Below are 27,686 nucleotides of genomic sequence, written 5' to 3' on the forward strand. Positions count from 1 at the left end.
AAGTCAGCTTTGTAGACGATGCTTGTGGGGAGATTTTAATCAAGTAATGGACCTGCAGCTTCACAGCATTAGAGAGCCAATGTCATTCAAACCTCCACTAGGAGACCCCATCACTGCTATTTTTGGTGACTTGGCACCATTCAGAAATGTTGTAGCCGGAGTACCCTGTAAGAAAAGGTTATTTCTCCCCTATGCCTAGCATAACATGAATTACACTGATTGTAATTTGAATCAGTCTCCTCATAATGTTAATCAGATTTAGACAACAGGAAATGCTATTATGATTTCAGTTCACGGTCCCAGTACCGTGGAATTATGCAAGTCCACTAAATGGTGTCTAACCCATTAGTCTGAAAATGAATTTAACTGTTTAAAGAAAAGCAAACTGTAGGTCTCCATCCCCCAATCCACACTCTGCATTATGCTTAATATGTCATTTCATTTCAGTGCTTTAGATGCAGAGCATTTAGGGTTTTTTTTTAAAATAGACACTGTTAGCCGTTGCTGTAAATATGGATACAGACAAAATGCACAATGAATAGCAAACAGCACAATGATGACTTTCCACGCTCCCAGCTCAAACTGAAATATTAGGAAACATGAGCAAAGAGCGCTGGTTTGCAAATTAAAATAAATTGAGGCCAAAAATTTACACTGATTAAAACCTGTGATGATAAAATATTCCCAAACATGAGAAGGCTAAGGATACAAGGGTGCTTTAACAGATTGCAGCTAACAACCCCACCCAATTGCTTTACAAAAACTCTCCATCTTTACAAAGAAAAAGTAGAATCTGGAGAGACAGTTAAGGGACCCAGTCAGATCCATAAAATCCTTCATTACCCACTCTAGTGCCTGACTCGCACTGAACTCACTCCAGCGATTTTTTCATCCTTAATCACATTCTTTTGTTTGTTAATTTCCCATATTTTTAAAATTTCAATCCTTTAAGCTGGGTTGGCACGTCAGCAGATAGGGAGCCTCCACTGACATGTTATCAAAGCGGGCCTCCCCTCCCACCGACTAACAAGCCCACCCACAGGATGTACGTGTGGCCCATGCTTAGATTGGACTTTACAGGGAGGGAGGGCATAGATGATGGTGGGGCTTGGGATTTATTCTGGCAATTATAGTGGTATGATTATGGTAAATTTCTCAGCATAGGCAAGCCCTAAAACTCTGCTATTCTTTAGGCTTCTCCCACTGCACCTCTTTTTCTACATTTCCCAGTAGACTGAACTCCATAATTGTGCTCCATGTCCCAGCAACCTCTGGCCCCCTCCAGACAAGCAATTTTCCCACTCTCCCCCCATTCAGAGATTCAGAAGGACGACTCCCTGCCACTGTAAGGCCCCCTGCATCCCACCCCCAATCTAAGTCTCTCACTGTCCCCTACTCTTACTCAGAACTGCTGCCCTTGGGAATACCACCATCCATAGGCCTCCACCCCACCTTCCTGGCTTGGTCCAGCAGCTCAGCCTGGAATCAGAAGGAGCCTACGTATGTCTGTAAAGGGATTAAAGTAATTTTTAGTGTTGCTCTACATACATGTGAAAGCAGCTCTGGCTTAGATCCTCAGGGAAGGGAAAAAACAAGCAAGACCATAAAAGTGACCGTCACTTATAAGGTACACACCCTTCTTTGGACAACATCTCCCTGCCCAGGGCACATGCAATAGGAGTCAGAATCCCAGCTTTTTTCAGTCTGATCCAAAGAGAAAACCACCAGACAAAGGGTAGCTGGCGGCAACTAGGCAAAATGAAACACTACATCCCTTGCAATCATGTTATGTGGGCAACCTGTGTAAGGCAGATGGGCAATATTCCAGCTCCTCAGGTGCTCCTGACCCTCTTTCCTCCCTGGGCTAGATGAGATGCCTCTTCCTCCTTTATATAATCCCTGCCCTAATGAGGCTCTAGTTAACTCGTTTCCTGCCTTTCTTAGCATGTCCTAATCAACTCTTTATGGGTATGTCTGCACTTCAAGCTGGAAGTATACCTTTCAACTCGAGGAGAGATATACCCATGCTAGAGCTGATCCAGCTACATGCTAGAGTACAGACGCACCTGCACATGTGATGGTTGTGTCCGGGAATTAACCAGAATGGGAAGGAAATTATTAGAGAGAGATTTATCTTCTGACAACGTGACAACTTCCTAGAGATCCCCTGACCTTCTTACTTAATGCTCCAGTAATGGGTCTACATTTTAAACAGGCCAAATTGATTTTTTTTTTTTTTATGGTTAGCCACAAAAGACTTTACACTGCACATTTTGGAAAAATGTGACTTCTCTGGAAGTGTGGTATGGTAAAATATGGACTGTCCTTGTAATGGAAAAGCTTTCACACCAAGTATGTTCACAAGAGAAGCACCAAAAAGAAAAGTCTTTAGAAATTTGGTCACCCTTTTTAGCAGAGGAGGCTGGCTCCCTACTCAGCAAGCCCAGAATGTTTATCCAGGTTCTTGGAATATTAACCTGATCCTGAATGAGTACTATACAATATAGTATGTTAATATTTTATTGTAACTGTGCCTTAATAAAAAGTTTTTAAAATATAGTGCCCACATGAGGGGGTAGATGTTCGGAGTATGCACCTAGTGGCTTGGATGGGATTGTTCTCAGGGTGGCTAGCCCCTCCCACTGCCACAACTACATTATTTTTAGCACACTAGCTCAATCAGAGCTCCCATGGATATGTCTCCTTGAGCTGGACTTTACATTTTCAGCTTGAAGTGTAGATGTACCCTGTGCTCTGTAACTTCCCATTGCAAACCCACCCTCCCCACACTCACACCAAACTCCCCCCATATTCCATCCTCCAATACTACGTATATTTCTCCACAGTAAGCCCAGTAAGCTCAAGCTATTCGGAGACATGGCGAGACAAATCATTAGGAACATTTTCAAGACATCAACGACAGAGACATTAGTAAATCATAACTCCACCCCCCACAACCAAAAACACCCACAAAACCTTAGAAGTCTGCTTTGGGAAGAAATGAGCCATGTGAATTACGGGGGGGGGGGGGAGGCACTTTCTTTTGGGGAAAAGCTAGGTATGGGTGGGTGGGGTTCTTTGGAAGTAGGTTTACACTGTAAAGCTAGATTTAATTTTTATATGGAGTGGGTGCTGCTGGTTTATAATACCCTTGCCATTTAGACAAAACCTAAAGTTTTGAGAGCATCTCGTGTACAATTGTGCACTGCTCCTAAATGGTGATTGTAGCAGATGTACACTAGTTTATTTCAAATTCTGTCATTACCTAAATTGTTCATTCCAACAGACCCAAGTAGCTGGATGCATCTATTCCACCCAGTGAAACACCACAGGGAATGAGAACACATCTAGACAGGGGTAAAGCACTGCAAAGCAAAAGCCAGAGAAAGATCTCTGGGTTTCTTGTACCTGTCCTGCACTGGTAGCCTGGAATGGGCAAAGCAGGAGGCAGAAAAATGAGCTTTGCAATTCAGAAGAGCAAACGGGAAAAGACCCTGCTCTATGACATCATCTCAGAGGCAGTGGCCAGAAAGGGCCAAAGCACTGTCTTGGCTGCAGAGCAATGGGAGATGGTGGGTGCCCAGCCGAGCACCTAAACCCCATAGAAATGGAACCTTGAATGGAATACCAAGTGGTAGTTTATTTCTCTCAGAAGTGTTAGATTTTATTTTTTGCTCCTCATGTTGCTCCATGTGCCTCCTTTCCCTGCAAATCACTCTTCCTCCAACCCCCTCTTCTCAGAGGGCTACAGAGTCCAAAAAGATGCCCCTCCTAAGGAGTGGTATTCCTGTCACAATTCAAAATGATTTCATAACCACTTAACATTAGTGCAGCTCTGCTGCACAAGGAGTGTTGCTATATAATTTAGTCATTTATAGTACATGGGGGCCATAAAAATTATCATTAAAGCACCAATCAATCCTACAAAAATAATGCATAGAGGCCCATTAACTTCAGTTGGGCGCTGCAGAAGCCCACCTCCACGAATCTCTTTGCAGGCTCAGAGCCTTTCAAATTTGTTTCTCAGGAAGCTGGGGATCCTGGTTATACCGTATTTGAAAGAGCTCCAACAGTTATTCCCTCTGCACTTGGCAATGAATTCACTTAAACTAGGCACTTGCTTTAAATATAATTGATTTGCATGTAACATCCCAGCATTAAGAATCCCACAATCATTTGGGTGTGATTTTCACAAGTGCCAAAGTGACTTAAGAAGACATCAGATTGTCCCGCATTCCATACACTGGGAAGTTATTCCGCATTAATACTACTGGGGTCACTGCTAAGCTTGTGTGTCAGAGTACAGATCCACACCCTCTATTTTTGGTAAAGTTACCCAAGCTATATTATCCAGAACTCTGGATTGTTCAGGATATGTTGAGTAGCTCCACCACCAAGACGTGGTGCACTGTCTGAAAAAGAGGGGTATAGGGTGGGTTTCAGAGATAGTCTGCAAAGGGAGGCTACACAACACGTGTCCCTAGAGCCGTCCACAGAGCCAATTATCTCGGACGGTCATGGGCTGCATCTCTGAGCCAGCAAAAACTGGCACCTGAGAATATGGTTTGAAGCATTTTTCCCAGATCACCCAGAATGCTTCTGTAAGGGAGACCTGTGTTATCATATAGGGTTTACTGTGGATCGTCTCCTGATCCATGTTATTCAGAGAAATACATTTAAATTTCCAGCAAACAAAAAGGATTAAGCAAACAGAAGGGAAATTGCCGTCTAAGACCACCTAACAGACAGGATTGCTTCCCATTGTACCAACTCTAATCAAGGTAGGAGGCGGAAAACGGTTCAAGAAGCAGAGCTTGATTGCTGGAAAGCATGAATATACAAACTTCCTGTTGATTGCCTGACACAGTTTGAGGAACTCTGTCAGTTTGTACTTGTAGCAACCATATCCCAGAACTAGTTTTAATGAACAACTATTAACTTCTGGAAGTATGAAGCAAGTCAGAACTGCAGAAGTTATCCATAGCCTAAGATGAGAACTGCATAATCAATGGTTATGTCAGGGGAAAATGCCTTAAAAATATGAGACCTCCAATTGTGAAACTGGCAAAAAGCAACAGTGCAGCAGATCCCAGTATAAAGTATTTATTTAATACTCAACAATTAACACAAAGTCCTCCTTTAAATTCTTTTTTTTTTTTTTACAGTAAATAAAAACGTATTATTCCCCCCATGCATGATCACTGTGTATTAATCTAAGCCTTTTATTTTAGATGTGAAAAAATAAAGTGTTTCCCCGATTTCATCTTTTAATCATACAGCTATCACGTGGTGCACTGCATTGAAAGGAGACGAGAATTATTATGCCTAATGCAGTTTGTGGTTATTTTTTTTTTTTACATAAAGCGTTAAATGAATCAACCACCCAATAAAAATAAATATTGTATCTTAAAGAACTGATAGTTTTGCAGTATTCCTTTTCTGTAAATAGAATTGTGTTGCAAAGATTTTTTCCATGTGCTGCTTATAGCAAACAAATGTAGTGGTTTTGTTTGGTTACTAAAACAAAACCTCAAACTGTCACCTTTACGCACTATTACAGACCTAAACCTAAAAGACTCCATTCTAAAAGAAAAAAAAGTGTGTGTTGGAGGAGGTTTTTTAGCTGCTGAATATCTATGTATAAAACAACAAGGCTAAGAAAGTCTGGTCTAATTAGCAGCCAATCATCTACATTCAAATGATCCATTCTTATCAGAGGAGAGGTGAGCAACTACTTTAAAGGAACATCTGTATAAGAATGGTGTAATTTGGAGACTGATTTTAGATACACAGAATTGTTCTGGATGGTGCAAATTATACTAATTGCTGTGACAGGAATGAATTTCAGGGATGCGTGTGTGGTTTTGAAGTTTCCTGAATGTGCACGTTTAATTAGACTCTCTCTGGGTTGTCTTGAAATACTTTTGGCACTGGGTTTATAGATAAGCTATACAACTATTTATCCTGCCTTTCAAGACATTCCTTTGTGACAGCAAAGGTCAAGCATTTTTCATAATAAACTAAAACAAAACTGGTTTAAAAATGTAAAGCACCAAACAAATGTTTATGCTTTATTTTGTGTCATTGTGAAAAAGGGAATACTGCATTTGAAACTGCAGAAGACTATATATCTTAATCAAAGCCATCGGCCAGCATACTGGAAGTCTGATAATGATCATTCCAATCAGTTCTATTGGCTATTTCTTTTTACATAAATAATATAGACCAAACATCATAAAACATTTCAGCAACCTTCTTTAACAGAACAGAGGAGCCCTTTTAGTTGTTGAGAAACAATTGCAGGATCCAAATTCTGAAATTGTCTTTTGAGTTATCAAATTGCCAAATTCATGCAGCTCCTAATGAAAAAAATTCAATCAAGTTCAATAGGACTGCTATCTTCTTGACCATCTTCTGCATCATCATCTTCCCCAGCTCCCATCAGACTGTTTAAAAGATTTCCTATAATTAAATACAGGATAGTTAAATTTTAATTTTGGAAAACTGGTGGAGTAAAATTATTTTGAAGTTTGTTACTGTAATGGAGTGGATAATTAAAAATCTAAATAGAGAAGTTAAAAGGTATTCCTCAAACTACAGCAGTTTCACAGTAGGGTTCACTGTAGGCCCAATCAGTGTTTCTTATGTCCCTTTAAGTCAGGGGTGGCCAACCTGAGCCTGAGAAGGAGCCAGAATTTACCAATGTACATTGCCAAAGAGCCCCAGTAATACGTCAGCAGCCCCCGACCCCGCTCCCAGCACCTCCCGCCCACTGGCAGCCCCGCTGATCAGTGCCTCCCCCTCCCTCCCCGCATGTCCCAATCAGCTGTTTTGTAGTATGCAGTAGGCTCAGGCGGGGATGTGGGGGAGTGGGAGCAAGGACGTGGCAGGCTTAGGAGAGGGGGTGGAAAGGGGTGAAGTGGGGGCAGGGCCTGTGGCAGAGCCAGGGGTTGAGCAGTGAGCACCCCCGGCACGCTGGAAAGTTGGCGCCTGCAGCTCCAGCCCCGGAGTCAGTGCCTACACAAGAGCCACAGGCTGGCCACCCCTGCTTTAAGTTATTCAGATACTTACAGATATATGGAAAATTTTACTTCAGAATTAATAATTCTTTAAAAACAAGGCCAATTTCTAAAAACACCACGTGAAAAACATTTTATCATCAATAAAAAGGACCTAGCTGGGTACTTTGGAAAGGGGCTTGGTTCTGATTGTCCTGACATTTTATTGACTGCTTGGTAAAAGTTTTATTTGCCCTCAAAAGTCTTCTTTTTCTTTTTTTAAATGGGTAAGTAAAAATCTAACCCCACTGTGACACTTTGGCACAGGAAAAAAGTGAGAAAACACATAGATCTTCCTAGCTGATTCCCTTACTGTCTTTACATCACTCTGGCAATGTAGGGGCCTTATAATTTTTACAGGTTTTTATGTTCCTGGAGGAACTGACTGAGAATGGGAACAGATAATTAACAGTAGAATAATTAATAATGTTACTATGCAGACAGGTTGCTACATTTCTGCCTCAGAGAAGATCAATTAACCATCAACAGAAACATTAACAAAATGTGGGGTTTTTTACAAAAGCTATTTTCTTTAACATAAAAACAAACCATTTTCAGTAACATGATACTAATATTTAATTATTTTTTCAGTTCTGAAGAAGTTACATTTTACTAGGCAGGCAGGCAGGCAGCTACACTTCTGCCTCAGGGACGGAGCCTTCCTCTTGCATAACAAAAAGACCTACCCTCCTCCATCCCCCTTGAGCGGTAGTATCAAGAGAGAGGGACAGAGTCTCTCTCACTTGGTGGCCAGCCCTGTCCCCTGACAGCGATCAACATCTCCCCTGTCGGCAAGCATGTCAAGTCCCCTCCTCCCCACAGTGATTTGCATCTCTGAAGCTGCTCCAGGCACGCTGGAACAGAAGCGCCGCCTGGGAAGAGATGTGTTCCCCCACAGATTTCTTTTCTGTGCAGGGGTGCACAGAAATATGCAGGCCACATGAATTCTGCACCCCCTCATGGGTGCAGAATTCTGTCAGGAGTAAAATATGGACAATTCTAACTTCAGTGGGATTTGAGGACAATCAGCACTTTAGTGACCAGGCCCTAAAAAGACATCTGAGAAATTAAAAGTTTTTACATATATCAGATTGATTGATTATTGACATGCTTTTTAGGTTCCAGCTTTTACTGAAGTTGCCTCCGTTAACCCTGGAAAAGTTGCTGGAAGCACTGAAAGGCAGAACAGATGTACACTGTAACATCTGCCTTAAATACAGGAATGAATCTTGGGAAACAACATTGTAGTTTATAACATAGCATTCGCATGTCCTCCATCTCACTCTCACAGATTCAAACTTCTGAAAGCCTGTTTACATAAAAAGAAAAGGAGTACTTGTGGCACCTTGGAGACTAACCAATTTATTTGAGCATGAGCTTTCGTGAGCTACATGAAAAGCTTATGCTCAAATAAATTGGTTAGTCTCTAAGGTGCCAAAAGTACTCCTTTTCTTTTTTCTAATACAGACTAACACGGCTGTTACTTTGAAACCTGTTTACATACTGGATCAACTACAATAGTGATATTTTCTACTAAACGTTGGGTACCAGATAAAGGAATTAAACAGGTATTTATTATAAGCCAAAGAAGTTTCTGAGGAAGAGCTTATTTCTTCATGGGAAAATATTGTAGTCAATGATTTTTTTTTAATATATTGTGGTTCAATTTGTTCCATTCGGATTTAAAAAACACAAACAAAAAAGTGAACAGTACTTAGTAACTGATGTTTTGATTTCTTCTTCCAATAAGACTTTTGTAGAAAAAAACTGTATCAATATTGATTCCTCATGCATAAACAAAACATTTTCTACACAAACACTACTTACTTTGAAAAATATTAGACTTCTCTCTAAGGTCCCAGTTCCGCAAATACTTCCAGATGTACTCAACTTTAAGAAATGAATATTCCCATTGAAATTAATGGGAATACTCACATGCTTCAAGTTAAGCCAATGCATAAATTTTAGCAAGAGGGTTTACTTTTCAATTTACTATTTAACCTCAAATTTAATATTTATAGGGATATTATACCATTTCTTCCCTTTTTTAACCCGAAGTGAGGATTTTACAAACTTTATATCCATTACAAGTATAATTGATTCATTTTATATTGGTGACTAATTTTATCTATGTTTACTTGTGTCAAAGACACTGTACATAAATTAAAATTTAATAAATTAGGCCAAATACAATGCATAATAGTCCGTAGACTGGTACTATTTCCAAAAAGATTTGACGTTGTATCCACAGACATTTCATTGTTATAAATTACCTAGTAATCCTCCATAGGATGATGTCTGCTTGGGCGGAACTCCAAAGAAGAGCTGTCCTATTCTATCTAGGTACTGAAATGACACACAAAACAGATGTTAATTGTTTATACATGTCAAAGTATCTAAGATAAGAGAAGTCAAACCCTATAATTTTCTAGCAACACAACTTCTCTTTCCAATCTGCAGAGTAAACAAATGTTTTTGAAAAAAATCATCAAGACAATGTGCTTTAAATTAATAAATTACCGTAACTGCATTCTCAAAAGGCAATTTTCTAAACCTCATATTGTTCCACTGACAAACACTTTGCAGAGTATCAATCCCATTTGATAAAACCCTGATAAAAAGTCATCTGTTGCATTTCATTAGGCTTCACAATATAGCACGTGTGTATGTTATGTTGAAAAGGCATTATTTAATCAATTCTACTGGACTGCGTTACAACTAGCTACTGACAACTCACCTCATTATACATAGGATCTCTTTTCAGTGAAGGCTGATACTGTTCACACAATACTGTAAATACTGTTAGTTTTCCTCTAGAAAGGAAACAAAAGCACAAAATGTAATCTTAGCACAAAATGAAAAAAGTTAATTAAAAACAAAGTAATAAGTCATACCCGTCGACAGCCAGTAACAGAAACCAGATGAAATTTAGCAACGGTTGTACAAATGGAGGCCCCTTTTCTATTGAAGGATGTTTCTGTGTATATGTTGTAAAAACCACTGATGCACTCGTCTTATTTTTTAAGCAGAGAAATCTGAAAGAAGAAGCAGTAAAATAGATGTTAAAAATGGTATTTGGGAGCTCCCAAGAATTTCTTTTAAACTAAGAAAAAAAAGTCTAATGTTCAGACTGATCTACAATAACTGTAACTTAAATAAGCTACATCAGGCTCAATAGAGGAGTTAATAACAGAAGCTCTATTAACTGAAAATGAAGAGCTCTAGCAACTGCTTAAAATCAGCCACGGAGAAAATTGTTAAACAACTTTAAAGAACACCAGAAACATTTGCAAATTAATAAGAGTTATACTATTATTTTAGATAGTAATAGTTAATGAGAAAGTTAATCTAAAGGAAGACATGATTCTGTCCAACTTTATTCAACTTCTATCAGAAGCACAATTAAAAACTATAATGGATGCTACTTTTTATGCATAATTCAAGTTAACTGGAGCGGTCCTTACTGTGGCCAAAAGTTTATCCCGTGGAAATACATTTTAATTTCAGCGCATACCTCATTCTTCCTGATATCCAAAATAATCACCCCCCTCTTTTGGTGTACATCTGTTAATCTTGAATGACAAATAAAACTTCTCTTCTACTCTTGGTAGTGATTCAGTACTAGTACCTCAAACAAATTCTGTCCTTATTGAGTCTAAATGTCTGCAAGTCCTATCTTAAGTAAATACAGTCAGATTCTCAAACAGAATTTGTCGCTAGTTAATTAACTGATTGATGACCAAGATCATCTGATTCTTGAGTAATGCCAAGTTATTTCTAGTCATAGTCTTCAAAAGACCCACACACATACTGGCAACTTTCTGCTCAGGTGGCCAATATTAGCAAGTATTGAGAAGGCTGTAATGAGCGTTTTCATTTTCAGTTCTGTATTAGCCTGAACCATTCGACATGGTGAGGTTTTATTATTATTATTTCATTATTATTGTTCACTACTGACCAAGAAGTTACAACATCTATTTTGCATAGGATTATAGCTTGTGATAACTCCACATATGTTGTAAGATTTATTCTAGCTATACATCTAGGTCAGTAAAAGATTTAGTTGCATAAATACTGCTTGGCATAATATACCTTTATAAATGCCTTTCAACATATGTAATTGCCCTGCCTGTACTGGAAACCCATAAGGAACTGCTCCAGTTTACAGGTTGGAGAATGTTTCAGTAAAAGCAGAAAGACTAGGTTTGAGAAATGTTTCAGCATGACAAAAGCAACCTGTCCAACCTGCCATATTAGAGGCTTATTATAATAAAAAAATTAGAGGTGACAGATGAAAGAGAAGCCATTTTTGCTGGCAGTTAGGCAGGCAGCCTGGGAACTGCTCATCTTCAGAGCGTGTTAGTTAAAACGGAGTTAAAATTGACACAGTCCAGGCTAGTAAATCAAAGTATTTGACATATCAGTTTGTAAAGCTGCATAATTATATGTATTCCTTCCCCCTATAAAACAAATACTTTAATGAGCTTAGGAAACTGGCAATAACTCAACTCATTGAAGTACCCTACACTGTCATTGAACGTGCTTGACAGAACAAAAGGAGTAATGCTTAGATTCTTAGCTCCCAGGCAGGGACCACATCAGCCTCCTGTGTTTGCAATACAATGATCTGGGCCTCTGGGCACTACCATCACATGAATAATAATGACAAGGACATATTTCAACATTGGGGGTATTATGAAGAGAAGAAAGGGATCTTACAAATGATTACAAATTCATTTTTAACATAAGGGCACTAATATATCCTCTTAAAAGGAGACCTTTTACTTTAATGATGAGGTTGCTATTCTTCGATTCAGATGGATTAGTTTAGTTCTCCCAATAGTTAGTGTGATTTCACATCTTCACTGTCAATTTTTGTTGGGGTGTTGATTTTTTTTGTTTGTTTTTACAAACACAAATATATACATTATGGGAATGGGTCACATATCATCTTTGAATCAAAATACAAAAGTTTTTCCATCTCATTAACTATACAAAAGACTAAGAAACTTTATTCACGTTTACAATTTCTTTTGAAAAAAAGATATATTTAACTAACAGTTACCCTACTTCACTTGAGGCCAGACTCCAGAATGCAAACAGTTTAAGCCAACACTTTGCACAATAAACACTTTTATTACAAATAAATGTTGAACACCTACTGTAAGACTGCCTGAGCTACAAACATGTCCACCTCACTGCGATATCCCCTGGATGATGAATATTCTACTAGCATATTAGCACATCCTTCGCCATCCATGGAGTGCAAGAAGTGATACCGAGATTCACAATAGTTTTGCTCTACGGAAGAAAGACAAAAAGAAAACAGTTGTTAAGAACTCAGTTTATTATGCTTAATTCAAAAACATTTGGTAGGTTTGTTCCTTTTCCAAACAGATGTGTCATGTGGGCTGTTATGTAAACATGGGTATATACAAAACAAATACAAGGAAATGGCTATTTGTCTTTGCAAATTCATTTTAAATATATTTTGAATCAGTAATATTTAAAAACTGTTTGTATTCAGACATTGCTTCTCCTGTCTAAATTGGTCTTACTCCTCAAATACACCAAATTACAATCTCGACCATCAGCATATTAAATGTATTATTACCAGTAGTGAGATGAGGGGCAAGACGTTTCATCTTAAACTCAAATGCCCTTACCTTGAATTGTGTGGAGAAGAGGTTTTGCCTAATTTTAGTCTGACCCACTCCCACTATCAAACTTAAGTTACTTCTAAACCTTAGCAAAAGTTAATAGAAAATAAAAAGATTTACCAGAACTTCATTTCTGGAAAAGCTGTATTCTAGCCAATGGCCATGATATATCATAGTCATGATATTAATTATAATTTGAACCCAAAAGTCCCGTTTTAATAATCCAGCCTTTTTCAAATTAAAGTCTCAAAAGATATGACCTAAGAACATACAAACTGTCATCTGTGGACGGATAGCAAGTCATCTGCTCTAGTCTGAGGACACTCAATTTTAAGTACATGCTGTTTCCTTTGCCCATCATATCCGCACTCCTGCTGAAGCCTCATTGAGAAACCAACACTAATGCTTCAGAAATATTCTCACTCGGCAGCTGACAACAGCAATACCCATCAAATGCCAACAAATAACTCACACAATTACGCCACTGAGAAATAGTACAGCACATCAAACAAAGGCAGTCTCAACTTTTGACCAAGGGGTAAAGTTTACTATTTTTGACTAACAACCGGACTTCAGAGCTGCAGAAAAGCGGGTCTGATTTTGTTTCGTTAGAAAGTTCACTTAGTATACTGGTGTTGGTAGAGACCTATGGGACACCAGAGAAAGTGACTTTTTGTTCAATTATTCTCAAACTAACGTTCGTATGTACTGTATATATAAAACACACCTTAATTCATTCATCATCTATGACTGAAATAAGAGTTTTATGCACCTGTTTTATCATATTTTACATTTGATTTCATGCATAATGAAACCACAATAAATTCTGAAATTGTTTTTTTTCCCCCTTTTAAATAGCAGACACTGAAATAACTTCTAAATGGTAGTGTCTTAAACTCTATTGCGACTAGCCTGGGTTTACTAGAGCACCAGGTGGAAGCCTCACTCTGTGCTCTGCTCTGCAATAGGTTTGTCAAGCAAAATTTTAACTTATACAATAAGAAAAGAACAAACCCAATCTTTACAAAGTGATATTTTAATTTTCTTAAGGGTGAAAAAATGAGTTATTTATATAGTTATCTTAAAATATTTTAGAATATTAGTGTTACAAAAATGATCAAAATCAATTGTTCCTACCTTTCCATAACGTGATGGCTAATAACTGATGTAGTTTTGGATGACCGAGTTTCCCTGATCCACCACTGGACCATTTCAGTGCTCTGGACACAAAAGCTACTCGTTCAGGAGAATTTGGATCCATCAAACTAAACACTTTAGCCAAGTTTTCTAGAAGCAATACAAATATGCAATTAACATTACCAGAAACGAAGCAAAGTTTCTCCTGTTATCAGTAAACCTTTGTAAAAACATCTTGAAAGATTACTTGTTCTTCTTAAATGAGTGACTGAACAATGTACTTCCATGTGTAACAGTCAATCTTAGCTCTGTAAATCAGTAACATCCAATTGACCTCTCCGCTGCAGTGCCAGAAACCATACCCTGCCTAGTAACTGGCACTAGGTAGGAACAGCTTCCCATGTCCCATGGCTTAGGATAGATGTTCCTTTGCTGTCAGGGAGTTCCAGTGAGGAGACAAGGCTTCAGTTAGGAAGGTGCACACCAGTCATAAGAAGTATCAGGGATGGAAGCCTGTAATTAGGAGCAGGGCTGTCGGAGGACTGTGGAGTGAAATGCCAGACTGAATCTATGGAAACCAAGTGCATTCCCTAGCCCATTCTCCAGTTGGTCCGCAGGCCCCTAGAACAGGAGTTGATGTGGAAGGGACTCTTCATATGATTTCCAGCTGGGCAGCTCACAAGAAGGGCTTTATGAACTGCACGCTTACCGAATCAGACAGTCCGACAAGCAAAGTTTCTTTGACAAAATGGCCGACCCGCGGGCAATGCACACATCACCACACTGACTGGATAGGAAGCCGCTGTCCATCAAAGCGGCGGAGAGGTCAATTACTGTGCAGACAATACTTGTCGCTCCTGTGCTGGGGAGAGGACAATGCCAAAAATCATACTCCACCTACAAAACATAGTGATGTTTGCTCAAAGTATGTCCGTATGCTGAGAGCCACATCAATTACTGAGAATCCATTATTTTTCCAGCAGTTTTGTGTGTGTGTCACTTCTGGAACTAAATTAACCCCTTAGCAAAACAGGAGCCCACAACTCATGGCACAATGAAAGGAATTGAAGGTTTAGGACAACATTACATTTCTGATAACACAAATTTCTCTGAAGTGCAAATACACTTGAAATTCTGTCAAACTAAACACAACGAGATAATCTCACCTAGTAGTTCATCTGTTACTTTTGCATCCGATTTCTCTAAGGACTCCAAAACCAGCATGGACAGATCAGCAGCACTGTTTTGCTACAAAATGTGCACAAAACCAAGAAATGTATGGTTAGTGCTAACGCTATCATTAGTTGCTAGAAAAAGATCAAGAAAATGCTCAAAGCATTTTGTGAAAAGCAGACAAATGTTCAGATGGAAAAGGGACAATTAACCCTGTTCCACCCTCACAAAAAGTAGTAGTAATTTAATAAAGTAAACCAAAAACCTGCATCAAAATGCAGCACAACTAGCTTAGGTTGCAAATGTAGTGTGGACACATATGAATGTCAAAGTCTCTACAAGTAATGCAATTCATCTCTACACAGAAAAGACACAGGACTCGTGCACTGGGAAAAGACGACATAGCAACATCCCACAATAAAAGACTTGTCTGCATGGGGACATTCAGGAAAGTTAAGACGAATTAACCAAATCCTTGAAGAAGGACTAAGTGAACTAAGTAACACCACAGAAGGGCTTAATGTGCTTTAACCTGTGTATTGCTTCACGATCTTAGTTGATTTGTCTTTTCTGATTGTCCGAGTGTAGACAAGCCCTAGACTGCTTATTAGCCCAAAACTTTTAGCACTAATGAGTCACCATTTAACCCTCAAACAATTTGGAAAAAAAAAAGGATTTCTTACTTGGCTGTGACTGAAGAACAACAGTGCCCCTGAATACATCAGTTCTCTTGCTTCTATGTGTTTGCCTTGGGACATATACCTGCAAATAGAAACAAAGCAAAGCAAAAAATTCTTGAGACAAAGTATCATTAAGCGACAGATTTGCATATACTCAAAATCACTTGAATTTGGAACTAATTTAATATTACTTGAAGCACAAGGTGACACAAAGATTTATTTTCAAAGATGCATATCTGTATTGGAAAAATCAATGTATAGACAAGTGAAAACTACAATAAAGCTGGTTGTATACAAAGCATATAGTATATGAATGGACCCGATTATAAATATTAAAAAAATAATAATTTCCCTTTCCTGGTCCTCGCCCAAAAGTTAGTCCCAAAGAGAGAACTGATCAACAGTTGGAAGCATATGAAAACAAGGAATTATAATGGAACTTTGGAACATCACATTATCACTTTTGCCCTAACAAAATTTTTAAATATAAAACTTAATATTCTTACTCTCTTGGAACAGTGGGACAGCACCCAAAAGTCTGGTATGATGCACAAGACATTTATTCTTATTACATGAATAATAAATGAATGTCTCCACCATGTCCTATTACATCAATTAATATATGGAAGTTTAAAGTGCTTTCAGTATAAATGCTATCCAGCACTGTAACATACAGTTGAGCCATTACAAGACAAGCTTGCATATCACAGACCTACGAATGGCCCTACTGGGTCAGACCAAAGGTTCATCTAGCCCAGTATCTGGTCTTCGAACAGTGGCCAGTGCCAGATGCCCCAGAGGGAATGAACAGAACAGGTAATCATCAAGTGATCCATCCCCTGTCGCTCATTCCCAGCTTCTGAGATATCTCCACTCAACTCTTTCCCAGTCTCTCCTCACTCTTTTCTAGTCTCCTTCATTACTACTTTTGGCTACTATACAAGAGGACACGGGGAAGTGCAATCATCCTTAGTAGAGCCAAATTAGCGAAGCTTTGATAGTATCTACAAAGGTGACAGCAATCAGAAAGAGTTACCACGCAATATTTCAAAGAATCTGAGCAGTCACTTTCACCTATTTACAAAGACAGCAAATACAGTCTTAGATCTTGTCTATACTTGCAAGTTGGAGTGCATTAAATCAGACCTGGGAACCCTAACTCCTGAGGTGTCCACACTGGCAAGGCACTTAGAGCGCCTAGACCCCGCAGCTGGAGTGCTCCTGGTAATCCACCTCCATGAGAAGAATAGAGCTTTCTGCGCCTTGGCTGAAACGCCGTGGCATCAGTGTGGACGATGTGTTGCATTACTGCACTGTGACTGGCCTCCAGAAACGTCCCATAATCCCTTGAAGTCAAGTGGCCACTCTGGTCATTGTTTTGAACTTGGCTGCATGTCTGCAGCCATCCCCTTTCAAAGCTCAGTTTCTGACAACACCCACGCTTATCTGCTCTGGGACACAAAGCAAACCATTACGGTGGAATGCTCCTGCTGCAGAGGCATGTGTTTGAAAGAGAGGGGCTGATGTCGGGTTTCCCCCTTCCCCGACTGTTATCTGAACTTACAAAATAGCATACTGACACACTCTGCCCCCCAAAACACACCGTCTCTCCCCCCAGGTACACACAACACACTTCCTGTCACACTCCCCACCCCCTCATTTGAAAAGCAGCTAGCAATCTAGTAGGATGCTCATGGAACAATGGGATTGGGAATCCTGCATCATGTGATGCTGTGCCTCCCCCATTACACATTGCAAACCCTTTCCAAACCACACTGCAGCCACTTGCACACTGGGATAGCTACCACAATGCACTGCTCTCTGTGGCACTGCAAGAGCTGCGGAAGTGGACATGCTCCAGTCACAAGGAGCACAGTGTGAACACACAGCAGCATCTTCCCTGCTGCTGTCTCCAAGGGCTGGTTTAACTCCCAGTGCTCTACATCTGCAAGTGTAGACGTAGCCTTAGAAACTTCATATTTCAAAACCCAACTGCTCAACAATTCAGCTTCTAGCTTCATTTAAAAATGAATATTAAAAACTCAAAGTGAGACCAAAAAACTACCACCCTTCATTCCAAAATTGCCATCATAAGACGATGTGATTATTACCATACTGCTGTCATTACAATCTCCTGGACAACATCCACCACTCTCTAAAGCTAAAGGTTTTGGATAGTCTTACTGCATTTTTAATTTAGAATTATCTCCTACACGTGATAATAGGATCTTAGAGAAATGAGGAATTATTTTTGTGGTCTTGTAATTCACAAACCTGTTTTGCCTCATTCTAGATTAGAATACTTGTCAACTGTGAAATCACCCCTGAAGGATATTAGCCATTGGTTTAAGTAGTCTTGGGTGCTCAAAAGAACATTTGAGACAAGATTACCTTTTCTAAGGGTATGTCTACAGCGGCAGAGTTATATTGCCGGCAGTTACAGTGCTGCTCAGAGAGCGCTGAAGGCAAACTGCTGTTGTGTGTTCACACTGTCAGCTGCCTGCACAATAGCATGTTCACACCTGTGGCACTTGCAGCGGTATTCGGAGCAGTGCACTCTGGACAGCTATCCCACACAGCAGCCGAAGAGGAAGAGCTGCTAAGAGTTGTGGGAAGGCAGAGGGGGTTGCAGGGCATCCTGGGTCCTGTCCCAATGCCCTGTGATGCACTGCTTCGCATCCCAGCAATCCCTGTGCTTCTGTCTGCATTTGGTGTCAGCTTTCAGTGGTTTGCATACTGCACGCTCTGCCTCTTCAGGCTGCAAGAATGGATCCCACACTATTGACCAGTATGCTGCTCGCTCTCACTAACACGTCACAAGTGGCAGTGGAGTTCTTCCTTAAACTACAAAGGCAAGAGGAGCGTGACATTGATCTCGCCACGCATAGTAGCTACGACACGAGACTGCTTGTAGCATTCACGGAGGTGCTGACCACAGTGGAACGCCACTTTTGGGCTCAGGAAACAAGCACTGAGTGGTGGGATCACACTGTCATGCACGTCTGGGATGACGAGCAGTGGCTGCAGAACTTTGGATGAGGAAAGCCACATTCATGGGACTGTGTGATGAGCTCACCCCAGCCCTGCGGTGTAAGGACACAAGCACGAGAGCTGCCCTGTCATTGGAGAAGCCCGTGGCAATTGCACTCGGGAAGTTAGCTACTCAAGACTGCTACCGATCAGTCATTAACCAGTTCAGAGTGGGAAAGTCACCGTTGGACGCGTGTTGACGGCAGTGTTCAGGACCATTAATCGCATCCTGCTCCTAAAGACCATGACTCTGGGTAACGTGCGTGACATTGTGGATGGCTTTGCACAAATGGGCTTCGCTGACTGAGGAGGGGCAACAGATGGCATGCATATTCCAATTCTGGCAACACACTACCTAGCCACTATGTACATTAATCACAAGGGGTATTTCTCTATGGTTCTCCAGGTGCTTGTGGAGCACTGTGGGCATTTCCCGAACATTAATGCAGGCTGGTCCGGAAAGGTGCATGACGCATGCATCTTTCAGAACACTGGCCTGTTCAGGAAGCTGCAAGCAGGGACTTTCTTCCCAAACCAGAAGATCACAGAAGGGGAAGCTGAAATGCCTCTTGTGATCCTGGGAGACCCTGCCTACCCCTTAATGCTGTGGCTTATGAAGCCGTACACAGGGAACCTTGACAGCAGGAAGGAGCGGTTCAACAACAGGCTGAGCAAGTGCTGAATGACTGTTGACTGCGCTTTTGGCCGTTTAAAGGCCTGCTGGCACTGCCTAGATGGGAGGCTGGACCTGGACAATGACAATATTCCTATGCTTATAGCTGTGTGCTGTATGCTCCATAATATTGGTGAAGGGAAGGATGAAAGCTGGACCACTGAGGCTCAGCACCAGGAGGCTGAATTTGAACAGTCAGAGACCAGGGCTGTTAGAGGAGCGCAGCACAGGGCCATAAGGATCAGCAATGTCTTGAGGCAGCAATTTGAAGCTGAAATCCACTAATCGTTGTTGCTATGCTCAGGAGCAGAGTGCTTGTAATGCTAGGATGTGATTGGTGCAGACGATGCATTATAAAGGTTTAAGAAAATTGCCTGTTGCTTTGCAGGGCTCTGTTTTGCTTTCAATGAAGGGAATAAAGATGGCTTTCAATCCAAAACAATTATTTTATTAAAAAACAACAACCAGAGGAGAGAGACAAACAAGGAAAACATCAACACTGTGGGGGATGAGGGAAGGGAGGGTCCCAAGAGGAGGTGGGGGTCCCAGGACGGTTAAAGATTTGTGTATGTCCAGGTATCATATGCAATCTTCTCCTTTGGAGTACAATGAGCGGGTACCGTATGTCAGCAGGGCTAAACTGCAGAGGGACAGGTGTTGAGTGCAGCAGGTACTGGAAGTCCTCAGGGCTGGAGTGGAATTCAGTGGGTACAGACTGGAGCCAGGAGGTTGATAAGAGTGTGTTGGTGGTGTCTGGGGGGCACATGGGAAAGTTTTGTGACAGTGGCTGCAGGGGAGGGCGGGCGCAGAGCTGCTTGGTTTGTAGTGCTAGTAGCTCCTGGAGCGTGTCCGCTTGGCGTTCCATAACGTTTAAGAGCCGCTCTGTGGCTTTGTTCTGGCGCACCACATTCTCCTTTCATTCCCTCTTCTCGCTATCCTGCCACTCCTTCAATTCTTGTTTTTCAGCCGCGGAGTGCATCATGACATCACGCAGAAAGTCCTCTTTAGTTATTGTGGCCTCTTCCTAATTCTGTGCAGCCTTTCAGATGGGAGCCTGGGCTCCCAAGGTCATATCTTTGAAGCCAAAATACAACATTTTACAGAAGCAGTATTGTTTGCAACATACAGACCACTGATTCAGTGATTTAAAACACAGCCACTATTCACATACCTGTCACTAACAGGCTGACTCCAGGCAAGCACACATGAGCCACAAGACCCCAAAAATGGTGAGTAACGGCAGGGGAAATCAATGTTCCAGGACTGGACATTGGACATGTGGCTTTTGGGGGAGAGGCAGCACTGGGGGGGGAGGGGGGGAAGGAGCGGGCCTTATGATCATTACTGTCCCCACATTTTCCCCAGGCTGCGTTTATTATGGAAGATATCTTGCTGCTGACAGTGAGCAGGGAATCAAGGGAGGGTCTTCTCCATGACTGCGGCTTCCACCCTGACCCTAATGTGGCTCACCTGTGTGCAGCAATGCTACTGCAGTGACAGCAGAGGGGTGCAGGAAAGTTACCCTTAATGGGGCAAGAAACAAAGCAGCTCTGCCAAAGAACCAGTAGCCGCGGATTGCCCAGTATCTCCATGAGAGTTTTGTGGAGATCTCTGAGGCAAATTCCTGCGAAGTGAGGGAGTCAATCAACACCATGTTCCGCCGCTCAGAATAGGCATGTGGTGGTATGCACATCATATACACACAAGCCCACTTTCTGCAACCCTCCTAACCCCACCAACTCGCTTCAGCGGTTCCCAAAATCAAAGCCACTTACCAGAGACCTCCTCTCCTGTTTGATCTTCGCCAAGCTCTGACAGCTGTGACTGGCTAGCCTCCTCCAGGATAGAGAAGAGCTCCTAGCTGCATGCATCTCTGACCTCTGAGTTGTCCTCTGCCTCTGAGTCCCCCTCCACATCCTTGTCCAAGATTTCCTCCTCCTGGCTCGGTCCACTCTCGACTGACATGCGAGCCACCGAAGTATCCACAGTGGCCTTCGCAGGGGAGGTGGGGTTGCCACTGAGTATTGCATCCAGCTCTTTGTAGAGCCAGGAGCTTCTGGTCACAGCACCGGAGCAGCAGTTTGCCTCCCGCGCCTTGTGGTAGGCGTTCCGCAGCTCTTTCACTTTGACCCTGCACTGCAGTGTGTCCCGGTCATAGCCCCTTTTTGTCATGCATTGTGAAATCTGTCCATAGGTTTCATAATTCCTACGGCTGGAGCACAGCTGGGAGTGGACAGCCTCCTCTCCCCAAATGCTGCTGAGGTCCAGCAGCTCGGCATTGCTCCAAGTGGGGGATCGCCTGGTGCGTGGAGCAGGCATGGTCACCCAGAAAGATGTGCTGAGACCACTGCATGCATAACTGAGCAAACAGGAAGGGGACTTTCAAAATTCCAAAGGAATTTAAGGGGTGGGGCTCATGGTTGGTCACCTGAGGGCAGGGCAACGGAGTTCAAACCGATGACCAAAGTGGCAAAAACACGCATTGTGGGACACCTCCCGGAGGCCAATCACTGTAAGTGACCAGAGTGTCTACACTGGGACCGCGGCGCTGTAGCCTTGGCGCAGAAAGCTGTACGCCTCTTGTTGGGATGTTGTTTGTTTTTTTTTGTTTTTTTTTTTTTTTTTTAACAGCACTGCAACTGCGCAGTTCCTGCGCACTAAGTAGCTTGGCAGTGTGGACACATCAGGAGTTACACCGCAGAAAGCTGCTTTACTGTGCAGAAACTTGTCCAGTGTAGACAAGGCCAAAGTTGACCTTCCTGGATTCCCACTAATCTTTCAGCCAGACAGATAAATAAGAGATCAGAGATTTTGTGCTCTCAGCTAAATTTCTGAGGCTGACCATGCTTAAATGTCAATACTTACAGAATTTTAATATACTGTATGCTCCAGTGATTTCACTTTTATTTGATCATACTATGCCTTCCAAATTATTTTGGTCCTTGGTTTGTTTGTGTGTTTTTGTTTTTGTTTTTTTTTTACTAAAAGATTACCTTCATCTGACTGCTGCTAAAGAGACTTTTTGTGGACTCTACCGTATAGCAGAGATTGGTTTACTGAATAGATGAATAGGTATGTAAGTGAGGATTTTGTAATCCTGGCTATTCATATTTTGAATAATGGCTGTTTGTTGTTTTTAATATCATAGAATATTAGGGTTGGAAGGGACCTCAGGAGGTCATCTAATCCAACCCCCTGCTCAAAGCAGGACCAATCTCCCATTTTTGTCCCAGATCCCTAAATGACCCCTCAAGGATTGAACTCTCAACCCTGGGTTTAGCAGGCCAATGCTCAAACCACTGAGCTATCCCTCCAGATTGCTATTTCTTAAACCTACTGTAAAATGTTCCCTCTGACCAGACAGGACAAAAATACCTGTTTCCAATAGGAGTATCTCTGTTCCTCCTCCTACAAGCAAACTGCACTGTAACACCACCTTCCTGCTAAGTGAACTCTAGAGACCCATTAATATTGACAGTTCAACAATACAAGATTCTTTCTCAGTTCCTTGCTTCCTATTCCACTGCCCCCAAAGCATTGCCTTTCAAGGTCACTGCCTGGGGAGTAAAATACCAAAAAAATCAGGAAGACACCTATGATTAGGTGTGGAAAATATAACCACTTAAGCTTGTAGCAATTTTATTTATTTAAAGCAGCATCTTACAAGTCTATTTTAATTATCATTAAAGCATATAACTATAAATGGAAGGTATTAGGGATTCTGTGCCTGCCAAAAGCTCAGTTAAATTCCTTCTTTTGAAGATAGGACAAACAAAATAATACCATTTTAAAATGAAAATTGTTTAAAAAAATAGTTGTATTGACATAACTAATGTACTGCATTACGCTTATCAAAATATAAGTGGTGCGTATTTGCACAGTTACATAGTGGAATTCTACGTGCAGGTTTATTCAGATGTGAAATGAGCACATTACAAAAGCTAAAGACAAATTAAGCCTTCAAATCTTTCAAAAATAGAATTTCTCACTTCATGATACTGTATAGTCACTCTCCAGATCACAACTGTAGTTATTAAGAAAGCAACACAGGAAACTAAGCACTGTATCTGCCATGTCAATTAATGAATTAAATTGATAATGCTTCTTGTTCTTTATCTTTTATAAGATTCCCCATTATTATAGATTACAGTGGAGTGGGAGCAGGGAAATGTAGAAATGGATGGAAACATTTCTGTAAATGAGACCTTGATGGTTTACTCAGATTAAACAAAGTGTCCATGAGAACTAATAAAACGTAAGCCAATTTGACTATCACATTGAAGTTAAACCTGGAAGTCTGACTTGAAATTTCAAGAGTCAGAAACCTAGATGTGTTTGAACCAGTCAGTACCTACATTAATAATGCATCCAAAGAAGTGAGCTGTAGCTCACAAAAGCTTATGCTCAAATAAATTGGTTAGTCTCTAAGGTGCCACAAGTCCTCCTTTTCTTTTTGCGAATACAGACTAACACAGCTGCTACTCTGAAACCTGTACATTAATAATGAGACCCAAGTATGTACATTCATAGGAACATAAGAATTGCCACACTGGATTAGACCTGAGCTCCATCTATCCTGTCTTCAACAGTGGCAAGTATCGGATGCTTCAGAGGAAGGTGTAAAAACCCTGAAGCAGGGAGAAATGGATAATTTGTCCACCTTAATTAGGTCTCAGTCTAATCTCTATTAGGGAATGGTTTAAACCATAAAGTTTAGTATCTCTTCCAAAATTTATTAGCACTAACTATATCAGCTCTAGAGTAGCAGCCGTGTTAGTCTGTATTCGCAAAAAGAAAAGGAGGACTTGTGGCTAGTCTCTAAGGTGCCACAAGTCCTCCTTTTCTTTATATCAGCTCTAGATATTCTTGTTATTCCTAAGTGGTACCCCTTTCTGAACATTGATAAATTCTTGGCCTCAATGACTTCCTGTGGCAAGGTCCAGTTTAGTTATGACTTATTATGAAAAAGTATTTCCTTTTTATTATTTTTGAATTTACCACTTTTTATTTCACTGAATGCCTCCTTGTTCTTGTGTTATGCCTGATCTACCCATGTTAAATTAATTCAATGGGTTCGAGCCAGGATGCAAGTTACTGCACTTTAAATTACTATGAAAGAAAAGAGTGCTTGTTACAAGTTGTGTAAGAAAGAAAAACAATGTCACAATCTAAACTTTTCTGCAACAAAATTAAAGATAGACTTCTGCTGACATAAATGATGTCAACAGAAGTATTTGGAGATGTATTGTTACTTTTAAACATCTGAGTACTATTTAGTCACTCAGACTAATATTAGGGGGGAGGGATAGCTCAGTGGTTTGAGCATTGGCCTGCTAAACCTAGGGTTGTGAGTTCAATCCTTGAGGGGGCCATTTAGGGATCTGGGGCAAAAATTGGGGATTGATCCTGCTTTGAGCAGGGGGTTGGACTAGATGACCTCCTGAGGTCCCTTCCAACTCTGATATTATATATATATATATAAATGCAAAAGAGTGCTTAATAATAAAGTCTTACCACCAGTAGATGACAATTCAAGATTACAGCAGCCATGTACTCAAAGCAGTAATACCACAGAACAAATACTGTACCATGAAGCAGACCTGTTACATTACTCATTAATCGACAAGGCACAAAACGCAGAGTTGTGCTGTAATACCTGCCTTTTTAAAAAAATTTCCAAATTGACTAAACATGGTAAGAAATCAATGTTTTTTCTGAAGAGTCTTCAAATCAAGTTCTGTTTGATAATCTGTCAATGACACTAGAATCAGGACATCCAAAAGCCAGAATTACATCTGATCTGTGATTAAAAGCCAACCTGCCAAGCCACCCATTTGGAGAGAGACCCTCACTGTGGATTCATTTTAAGGCACATTTTAAATAATTTTACTCTTAAAATGGGGGATTCCATTGTGTATTTTAATTAAAATATTGATCAATGTTTGTTTTGTTTTTTAAATTCAAACTGTAATTTTATGACAGGTTTGAAGAAATTTGCAGTGTACTTTTACATATGAATGACAATTAAAAGGAAAAAAATTCAGAGTAAAAGAAGAGTTTACAGGTGCTAGGAATATCCTAAGTTACCACCAGGTGCTAACTTTTACCCATCATGAGGTTTACTGCAGAACTACTAATTCAATCACACTAATAATATTAACACACTGTACTACTAGTCTATCTTCCATCTGGGGATCTCAAAGTCCTTTAGCAAATGTTAATTAAGTCCTTCAGCAGCTTGTTTTAATATATTTAACCTTTAAATAACTGACAAGAAACCGCCCCTCATGAACTCACATTCTTTGATCCATCTTAAAATGAGACCTCATCCTTTTGTTTAAGTTTAAACATCCCTAAAAAGGAATGACAGCAGCTAAGAAGGTGGATGGGGTACAATGTAACTAACCCATTTATGCATCTCAATAGAAAAAGGTGCAACACTACCTTGATCATTACCTCTCTTTCTGTTGGTTAGAGAAGAGACCCCTACCAACAGGGCTGGCCTTAGGATGCCAAGATGCTGGAGCAAATTGGCACAACAGGGGTAAGAAGAAATGAGTAAGGAATCTTTTTCTCCAATCCTGCTTGTTCCAAGGCAAGTCTATGAGCAGTGCCAAACAGCCAGAAAAGGAAGAGAGAATGAAAAACCAAGCTGCATCTGTTTTTGGGCCTAACTGTTGTTGAAATCATGTGGGACTTTCTAGATGAGTGTGATGACAGCCTAGCAAAGCAGTAGAGTACAAAAAGAAGAGAAGTTAAATAATGGGACTATTTTTACATATGGGAGGCGAGGGGCCCATGATTTACAGGTCTGTGTGGACCTTCCACAAGAGGTCAAGCGCCCATCACGCCACAGCTGAGTGGTGGTGAAGAGCTAGGCCAGGAGCTGCCTTACCTCCCAGGCCAATCACTTCGGGGTGGAGGGTAGCCCATGATCATTAACTACAAGACCCCACCAATCAATGGGTGGCCCCAACCCAGAGTAGGTTAGAGATGGGGGGCCAGTCTCCAGACTTGCTGCCCGGGGAGTCTCGGGGCACTATAACACCCCCCTTCATTGCCCCCTCCCCTGCCAGCCAAGAGTCCCTCTCCCCCGCAAGCCAGACTCCAGCCCCACTTCATAGAATATCAGGGTTGGAAAGGGCCTCAGGAGGTCATCTAGTCCAACCCCCTGCTCAAACCAGGATCAATCCCCAATTTTTGCCCCAGATCCCTAAATGGCCCCTTCAAGCATTGAACTCACCCACCCTGGGTTTACCAGGCCCAATGCTCAAACCTACCCCGCCAGCCAAGAGCCCCTCCCCACCCCGCGCCAGCCAGACTCCAGCCCCCCTTCATTACCCCCACTCCCCCCAGCCAGACTCCAGCCCACCCCCCCACCTCCCGAGGCGGGGGGACGAACTAGGGCGGCGGGTCGAGGGAATTATTCTCACCCCTCCCGCAACCCCCTTCCCCTCAATTCCGCCTCCCCTATGCACTTCACGCTACCCCTCACGGTGAGCACCTCCCCGCTCTCGCCCAATCAGCTGGCGAGTAGGAGAGACGGGCAGGCCGCGCGTCCAACAGCCTGGCGGGGCGCGCGGGCAGCAGGGTAGTGTGCGGTCGGAAGGCTCTGGAACGGGCCGGGGGGAGGGTTGCCGGGCCGGGCTGTACCTGAAGAAGAGGGTCCGGTACATCTGGTGCGCCTCGTAGTATTCGCCCTTCTCCACGCTGGCGCGGAGCTTCCCCTCCACCCGCTGCACCCCACCCCGGTTCCGCCCGCCGCCGCCGCCGCCCTTCGAGGCCTCCTGCTCCGCCGCCGCCATCATCGCCGCCGCCATTGATGCGGAGAGGGGCGGGCGGAGAGAGAGACACGGGCCCGGCCCCGCAGCTGCCTTGCTACACGCAGGCCCTAGCTGCTCTCTACCCGGGCCGGCTTCCGTCAGCCCCGCCCACCAAGCACGACGGCAGCCTGGGCGGGCCAGTGCCCGCAGCGCAGCGCAGCTTCGCGGTGGCGACGCCACACCACGTGACTCGGCGATGGGCGGGGGAGGGAGGAAGGCGGCTATGGGGGAGGGGCGGTAATCGCAAAGAAGGGCGTGGATGGAAAGCGTGGGCTGAAGGGCGGATGGAGCGAGGAGGAGGGGAGGGAAGGTGCATGCGGGGGGGGGGGGCAAGGGGGGGTGGAGAGAAGGTAGGAGTGGAAGATGGTTTTGGTGAGGCCAGGGCTCAGCTGGAGGGAGCAATGGGATCCTCTGACAGGATTGCCAGCCAAGGCTAAGGCTGCTGCAAAGGT

At 42.1% G+C, this 27,686-nt stretch overlaps 1 protein-coding gene across 1 annotated transcript; it reads right to left on the reverse strand.

Annotated features, from left to right (window-relative positions):
* Positions 1–5,115: 5,115 nt before the first annotated feature.
* On the reverse strand, positions 5,116–27,367 carry GET4 (guided entry of tail-anchored proteins factor 4). The gene is made up of 9 exons (XM_084641296.1): positions 27,065–27,367; positions 15,712–15,790; positions 15,022–15,103; positions 13,856–14,005; positions 12,221–12,359; positions 9,953–10,093; positions 9,796–9,871; positions 9,332–9,404; positions 5,116–6,462 (listed from the first exon to the last, which is right to left on the reverse strand). The coding sequence occupies exons 1-9, from the start codon at positions 27,229–27,231 to the stop codon at positions 6,374–6,376; spliced, it is 996 nt and encodes a 331-aa protein (XP_084497422.1). The 5' UTR covers positions 27,232–27,367; the 3' UTR covers positions 5,116–6,373.
* Positions 27,368–27,686: the final 319 nt, after the last annotated feature.

This window comes from Lepidochelys olivacea, assembly GCF_965140295.1.
Source record: "Lepidochelys olivacea isolate rLepOli2 genome assembly, chromosome: 10".
Lineage (NCBI taxonomy): Eukaryota > Metazoa > Chordata > Testudines > Cheloniidae > Lepidochelys > Lepidochelys olivacea.

Bases quoted from the DNA above. Each gene is read 5' to 3' on its own strand.
- GET4 (XM_084641296.1), bottom strand. From the start codon at position 27,231: ATGGCGGCGGCGATGATGGCGGCGGCGGAGCAGGAGGCCTCGAAGGGC. The intron at 10,094-12,220 runs GTAGGTGTTCAA...TTCTTCTTTCAG, and splicing joins GTAGCTCAGGCAGTCTTACA to ATTTCTCTGCTTAAAAAATA. The intron at 9,872-9,952 runs GTATGACTTATT...TTTCCTTTCTAG, and splicing joins CTGTTACTGGCTGTCGACGG to AGGAAAACTAACAGTATTTA.